The 8,329-nt window shown below is 42.8% G+C and overlaps 1 protein-coding gene across 1 annotated transcript; it reads left to right on the top strand.

Annotated features, from left to right (window-relative positions):
- Nucleotides 1–1,874: 1,874 nt before the first annotated feature.
- On the top strand, nt 1,875–2,879 carry LOC101531476 (olfactory receptor 2A1/2A42-like). Its single transcript, XM_058681277.1, is given in 4 exon segments — nt 1,875–1,974; nt 1,977–2,111; nt 2,114–2,668; nt 2,671–2,879. Coding segments are annotated over 4 exon segments (999 nt in total).
- The last annotated feature ends 5,450 nt before the right edge of the window (nt 2,880–8,329 follow it).

The following is an 8,329-nucleotide window of genomic DNA, read 5'->3' as shown; positions in this document are numbered from 1 at the left end:
GTCGAATATATTTAGTTATCCTGACTAAGTAACGCCTCTTGAAAATTTCATCAAAGCAGCCACAGTGGATTTTCAGAGTCCTCTAAGCTCTCTGGCTACACGTTTCCTGAAACTGTTTTCTTTTCTTCTCTGGGATGTTATTCTCACAGATCACATGTAGATTTCACAAGCTTGATTCTTAGAATTCAACCCTGTGTTTTATTACTCAGGTGCGTTCAGGGAACATTCCTTAACATCTCGCAAGCACTGATGACAGTTGAAGCAGAACTGGCCATAAGCATCTCTCTCCTTACACTACAATGTTCCTCACACAAAAAGTAGCCAATCCTCAAGTCATTTTGCCCTTGCCATGACACTGACAGATGTTCAACTGTTTTGATTTAGAAACTAGCAAGATTTATTAGGAAAACTGTGACTCAAGGTCAAAATGCCGAATCCATCATTTCAGCACGCCACCAGTTCATAGATTCACTATCTTTCCGTTAATTTATTGGTGGTGTCATTTATCAAGTGACAAACTGAGTTATTTATTTTTCAATAATTTGTTTCCATTAACTACTTTGTAGGTGACAGTTCTTGTGCTGAGGTCAAGTGCTGTTTTTCTGGTTAAATTAAAATGTATTATATTTTGGATGTTTACGTATAGTGTGTGCTGCAAATATAGACAGGCGAATTAACAGCATTATGGGTCTGTTTTTATTTTCAGTTTAGTGGATATCTATCTTGAGAAAATCTACAAAAGAGATCTGTACAAATAACGCACAAGGAACTATGTCGATATGTGTTTTTCAACTATATGTGTATAGATAGCTACCACATGAGCCCTCCAAATCCTTGAGCAGACATGGAAATATGCCAGAATCCAGATTTGTGACCTAGGCTGCCTGAGGAGCCCCAGAGTTCCCTAATGTCTGTGAGTAGCCATAGGGAAATTCCTGTGGTGAATTAGTGATTCTACGAATCAACTAGTTGGCCACTTGCTAAATTGCTAAACATGCGTTGTTCACATTTTTCAAAAGTGGAGAGTTTGGATATATTCTAGTATATACATGTATGCACGCATACAACAGAAATGCCTGAGGATCCTCCAATACAAGTCGTGTAAACTGTATATAATACAAGACTTCTACATGCGTTTCATTTCTTTTGCATAGTGATCATTTGATTGTCCATGAAATTTGAAGTATCTCGTATATGTAAATATGTAAAACATCCACATGTATTGTACCTGCTACTCAATTTTTACTACCTACCTATGGAATTTGCTACAGTCCATACAATACCCAGACCTCACAGTGTACTCCATAAATGCATAGTTACAATGTATCAGTCAGAAAAGTCAGCATTTTTCTAAAATCCTAATCTCATAATCCTAATTTCATAATTTGTGAATTCATGTAAGACAAGTTCCAGGCTCTAGATAAAATTGAGATAGTGATGGGAGCATAATCTTGATTGAGTGAAATCATTTTCCTTTTCACAACTATTTTCATTGTAAATCTCTTCAATTAATAAATATGTCCAGTATCCTGTAACTGCCGCCAGACTTGCACACATGAAGCGCTGAGACAGTGTGTGACTCATGGTTATGTTATTTGTGTGATTTGACATTCCTTAACTTCATGAGAATGTCTAGGTAGTGAATGACCAGTGCACATATTGCTGGTCTGAAAATTGGATGTCATAAGAATTTATCTTGTGGATAGATAGAATATGGATGTTTTATTGATAATCGTTTATTTATAAGTGGGTGAGTTCGCAAAGGCATTTAGTAGTAATATTCCATATACTATTAACACACAAAACAGCAACAGCAAAATTTGGTTTTAAGATAATTGTATCACAGCTAACTGGTTGTTTTCTTTACTAGTGAAATGAAGGAAAATCAAACAACAGTCACAGAATTCATCCTATTGGGATTTCGCTTTGGTCCAAGGATTCTCTTGATCCTCTTTGGACTTTTCTCTCTCTTCTACTCATTCTGGGGCTCATCTCACTGGACCCCAGACTGCACAGCCCCATGTATTTCTTCCTCTCACATTTGGCCGTGGTTGACATCGCCTATGCCTGCCAACACAGTGCCCAGATGCTGGTGAACCTCCTGAAGCCAGCCAGCCCATTTCCTTTGCTGGCTGCGTAACACGGACTTTCCTCTTTTTGACACTTGCTCACACAGAGTGTCTCCTGCTAGTGGTGATGTCCTATGACCGGTATGTGGCCATCTGCCACCAACTGCGGTATTCTGCCATCATGACTCAGAGACTCCGCATCCCCTTGACCGTCACCTGTGGCTCACTCCTAGCCCTGGTCCATGGGAGCCTCATTCTGAGGTTGCCCTTCTGCGGGCCTCATGAAATCAACCACTTCTTCTGTGAAATCCTATCTGTCCTCAAGCTGGCCTGTGCTGACACAAGACTCAACCAAGCGGTCATCTTTGCAGCGTCTGTGTTCATCTTCGTGGGGCCCCTGTGCCTGGTGCTGGTCTCCTACACATGTGCTCTGCTTGCCATCCTGAGGATGCAGTCCAGAGAGGGCCGCAGAAGGGCCTTTTCTGCCTGCTCCTCCCACCTCTGTGTCTTGGGGCTCTTCTTCGGCAGTGCCATTGTCATGTACGTGGCCCCCAAGTCCCGCCACCCTGAGGAGCAGCAAAAGATCCGCTTCCTATTTTACAGTTTTTCAACCCAATGCTGAACCCCTTCATCTACAGCTTGAAGTGCTACACAGAACAAGTAATGCCCAAGGGATTTGAATTTGTGAGAAAGAGTCTCCCAGAGTTTCGTCTCCGACTTACTGCCTACGTCCAGAGAAGGCCTCTATTCTCTTGTTCATGCCTTAAAGACATAATAAGCCTGCCTCCTTTCTTTGCAAGAGAAAGTTAACCGTGTTACTCTCATTGACTTCCTAAGGGATGCATTTAATCAGGTATATTTTTTCTTTGTTGTTTTTCATTGATCTATAAAATCATTATATTCAATTATATATTTATGTTACTCATTTACATGTTTAATTACTATGTAAAAATGACGATTATTTTAATTCATTTTCAGAACCCAAGAATTGAATGCGCTACGCCTACTACATTAACCTTCGAGTGCCCTAACACTGGGAGGCAGAAGGAATACTGCAGTCAATTGTTGTGATTAGCACAACACAGAAGTACTTGTCTTTGCTTCGTTCAAAGATAACTCTGAGATGTTCAGTGAATTGTGATGATTTCTGTTACGAAATTTTACATGACGAGATTATTTCAGACAGATAACTCAGAGGCTGAGTGAAAAATTCCATAAAGCAAAGTAAAAGAGAAGAAAGAAAAAGAAGAAACCCTACATGCACGTGAGAGCAGTAAACACTGCCAATTTGGTGGCAGCTGGTTCGCTCCCAGCCAGTAGAGGGCTAACTCTGACATGCTCCGCCATTACGCAGGCTGGAAGTGACCACCAGAGTTAGGTATTTGGGCTGTTCCTGGCTTTTTCACACAATTTTGAGCAGTTAACACATGAATTGCACACATACACACAGACTATGCATGGTTTTGGCAGTGTCCCTTCATCTGCACTTTCACCTTGGCTAACGTAAATATGTAGCACTTCCTTCATTTTACCAAAACAACAAACTCCTAGCTAACTATTGAGCCAGGTGGTAATTGGATTTTGCTGATTTAGTGTGCAAAAAAAATGAGTAGGGCTGAGTTCCCACACACCTTAAGGTGACTTCTGTCAAATTAGAATAGACATCTTAGGTGAACATAAGAGTTGTTCAGAATAAATGGACGTTCGATTAGCAGTATTCAAACCAAACCCTAACTACTTTTCTTCAGTGTATTTTATCCATACACATACCAGATAGTAGCTCTTGTCAGATTTGTACTTAAACAATGCCTCCGGGCCCTGCACAATGGCTCAGCACCTGAATCCTTGCTTTGAATGCAACAGGATTCATGGTGGCCTCTGTTTCACATTCCAGTTGCTCCACTTCCCACCCAGCTTTCTGCTTGCGGCATCAGAGGGCAGTAGAGGATGGCCCAGGCTTTGGGACCCTCCACCCATGTGGGAAACACAGAGACTCCTAGCTCCAGGCTTCTGATCCACTTGGCTCTATTGAGGACACTTGGGGAATGGGCCAGCGGATGAAGAATCCTTCTCTGCACCTCCTGTCTTGTGGATCTGCCTTTGCAAATTAAGGTGATGGGTCTTTTCAACAATGGCTCCCTGTCCTCCTCTACTTCGTCTCAGCGGTGCATAGCAGTACCTGAACATCAGTGTTATCAAACAAAGTACAAGTTTTAATTTAGCCTCCGTGGCCTGATAGATTCCACAGTAAGAAGACCTGTGCTCTCCCGTGTCCAAAGAACCAGAAATCATGTGAGAGGCTTGTGTAGTCACATAAAAGTATTGAATTTTAGAGGAACACAGAACATTAAAATAAACATTCTTTGGGCCCAGCGGCGTGGCCTAGCGGCTGCAGTTCTCACCTTGAGGGCACCTGGGTCCCATATGGGCACTGGTTCGGGTCCCATATGGGTGCCGGTTCTGGTCCCAGCAGCTCCACTTCCCATCCAGCTCCCTGCTTGTGGCCTGGGAGGGCAGTCGAGGACGGCCCAATGCACTGGGACCCTGCACCCGCATGGGAGACCCGGAAGAGGTTCCAGGTTCCCAGCATCGGATCGGCGCGCACTGGCCTGTTGCGGCTTGCTTGGGGAGTGAATCATCGGATGGAGGATCTTCCTCTCTGTCTCTCCTCCTCTCTGTATATATGACTTTGTAATAAAATAAATAAATCTTTAAAAAAAATAAATAAACATTCTCATTAAGATGAGAGACTTACAGGGCCCAGCGCGGTAGCCTAGCAGGTAAAGTCCTTGCCTTGCACGCACCAGGATCTCATATGGGCGCTAGTTCTAATACCAGCATCCCCACTTCCCATCCAGCTCCCTGCTAGTGGCCCTGGAAAGCAGTTGAGGACGGCCCAAAGCCTTTCCACCTTGCACCACATGGGAGACCTAAAAGAGGCCCTGGGCTCCTGGCTTCTGATCCACGTAGTTGCAGATTGTTGTGGCCACTTGGGAAGTGACTCAGTAGATGGAAGATCTTCCTTTCTGTCTCTCCTCCTCTGTATATCTGCCTTTCCAATAAAAATAAATTAATTTCAAAAAATGAGTGACTCAGTATCGCTGAAATCCACAATCAAAACACTGCAGCCTGCAATCTCCTTTTTTCTAACTCCCTTGCTCGTCTTCCTGCCGTCCCTCCTCTCCACTCCCCTCCCCTGTACATACGTTACTGCCAGCTTACTAACTCTGGGCCAGTCACTAATAATTTCACATCCAGTATATACTATCATCCTCCAAACGACCCTTTGAAACAGAAGATAATCAATGTCCTACTTAACGTATAAGAAAACCGAGGCACACAGAGATTGAGGACTTGCCCAGTAACCCCACAGACAACAGTACTCAGACCAGGATCAAACTAAAGCCATCTATTCCTGAACCTATAGGCATAGCCGGTAGGCACCGTGGCACTACAGAACATAGCAGCAGAGATCTCAAGAGAATGAAATAAAGTAAATGAGGAGGAGCCAGTGACAAGGACCCAGCTGTAAGAAGGAATGGGTTTACACTTGCGAAAGAAATCAAGTTGAATCTAAACTGATCTGTGAAATATGAGTGTGGTGACAGGAAAGGAACGCAGCTGCTATGACGCAGGTGCACCTCCAGGGGGCACTAGTGACACATCAGACAACAGGGAGATGACATGTGGCTTTGTATTGGTGCTTTGTCAGTGGGGTAGCATTAGAACAGAAATTTATTTAAAAAAATAGTTCTTAAATGAAGAGCCACAAAACAAAACCAACATCAGGAAGAAAAAAAGAAATTAACAACACCAAGAAGTTAAATAACATGCTACTAAATGACTAACGTGTTTAAGGGGATGTATAGTAGCTGTGTAATAGAGACTATTATATCTAGTAACGTGTTATTTAACTTCATGGCATTGTAAATTTCTATTTTTCTTCCTATTGTTGATTTTGTATTATGACTTTTCATTTGAGGGGCTGTACAGTAGCTGTGAATCAGACTAACACCCAGATGTGAGGCTACAATGCAGTATGCATTTCTACTTCCAGACAAAGATGGACTCCCAATGAAACTGGTTACTGTATCTTGACAATAGGATGCTGGACTCTCTGCCATTGTCCATGCCTGCAATGATGGACATATGACTGTGTATGAAGAACTATACTTTAGTAATGATATAGAGGAACTAGGCGGAGAGGGGGGGAATTGGGACTGGGATAAGGGAAATACCAGAAGCCTATAGAACTGTATCATAAAATGATAATAATAATAATAAAATGTAAAAAAAAAATAGTTCTTAGCCCAAACAAAGAAATGCAGATTTCAATTCTGTTACTCAAATTTACATGATTTTGATATTTACATGATATTGCTCAGGTATATAATTCACATACAAAATGGGGAGCTCAATGAGTGCAGGACTGAAACTTCATCTCTTTGTGGGCAACACCAGCATATTGAAGAAAGACCAGACACGCAAATTCAGGGGACTTTTATCACTGAATTAATTAGACACAATTCTCAAAACTTCAGCTATTCTTTGATTTCTCCAGTTTCACAATCATTCTATGTGTAGATTTTTATGTGCAGTAAAAATCATTTAGCACTTACTACCAGAAGATAAGCTAAATGGTTGTGGTACTGTTCTCACATCAACACTGTGAAGCTAATAATAACCTCATACATGGAAGAGAAAATTAAGTTTAAAGAACAAATTAAGTAACTTAATGCCACAGACACACACACACACACACAGAGCGGAATTCTGCTGCAGTCAAGCTGATCTATGTTAACTATGAACCATTCTCTGAAAAAACGACCTGTTGATATTTGTATATTCAATGTCTGGACCAGTGCTATTTCGTAATAGTCACTCAGTGTTGTGAAAAGAAATAAATGAATTATCATTTAATTCAAAATCTTGCCCAAAACTATGTTACTCCATCAAAAAAAAAAAAAAAGAAAGAAAGAAAGAAAGAAAGAAAGAAAGAAAGAAAGAAAGAAAGAAAGAAAGAAAGAAAGAAAGAAAGAAAGAAAGAAAGAAAGAAATTGGGCCCGGCGGCGTGGCCTAGCGGCTAAAGTCCTCGCCTTGAACGCACCGGGATCCCATATGGGCACTGGTTCTAATCCCGGCAGCTCCACTTCCCATCCAGCTCCCTGCTAGTGGCCTGGGAAAGCAGTCGAGGACGGCCCAAGGATTTGGGACCCTGCACCCGCGTGGGAGACCCGGAAGAGCTTCCAGGTTCCTGGCTTCGGATCGGCGCGCATCGCCCCTTTGCGGCTCACTTGGGGAGTGAATCATGGGACGGAAGATCTTCCTCTCTGTCTCTCCTCTCTGTATATCTGGCTGTAATAAAATGAATAAATCTTTAAAAAAAAGAAATTAAAACACAGTAGTTGTTACATAGAATTTATATATGGAAAAACAAGGTACGGAGTTGTGAACTACCCTTCAGCAGATCCACACCTTGGTCTTTCAAAGAGAAAGACCATTGAATGACTAAACCACCGTCTGGATGCCTGGCCTAGGTGTTTCCATCGTCTCGGAGAAGGGAAGGAGCAACCGGCTCTCCTTCCAAGGTGAGTGGGAACCCTGTCCCCTGCTGGCCCTTCGTGCAGGACTCAACGTCTGTGGGAACCACAAGATTCTCCCTGCGGCAGTATAATTGCTGCCATAGGCCGGTGCAGGTTCCTCTCACGTCAGCTCAAGATGGTGTCGCCAGCAGTCACTGACTGAGGGGCTCACCCACAGTGTCCCACTTGCTGCTGCCTGGCTGTGCGATCCCAGCTGCTCCACAAAGTCGCTCTTCTTCCTGCAAAATTTCCACCACAGACTTCTCTGCAGTGTCATCCCCTGGGAATGCAGTTCTGCCATCCTTATGTGGTCCAAAGAAGAGATCTGACCCCTCTGTTTACGCAGCTCCCCTATAAGTACTTTTATAATTTCTTATGATCCTAAAATGAACATATATTTGCACTGAAATTTTAAAAAAATTTCTTTTTCTCACGCATTTCTGGCCCATCAAGGTCTCAAATATGTATCAGTATCCATTTCATGTAAATGGTAATGAGAACCCGAGTTGAATTAGCCAAATATTAAAAGTAATTAAGGGGGCCCAGAACGTGGCCTAGTGGCTAAAGCCCTCACCTTGTACGTGCCGGGATCCCAGATGGGTGCTTGTTCCGCTTCCGGCGACCCCGCTTCCCATTCAGCTCCATGCTCTTGGCCTGGGAAAGTAGTGTAGGTTGGTC

Source organism: Ochotona princeps, chromosome 25 (assembly GCF_030435755.1).
Source record: "Ochotona princeps isolate mOchPri1 chromosome 25, mOchPri1.hap1, whole genome shotgun sequence".
Lineage (NCBI taxonomy): Eukaryota > Metazoa > Chordata > Mammalia > Lagomorpha > Ochotonidae > Ochotona > Ochotona princeps.
Note: the sequence above shows the minus strand (reverse complement) of the source record. Positions and strands in the feature narration are given on the sequence as shown.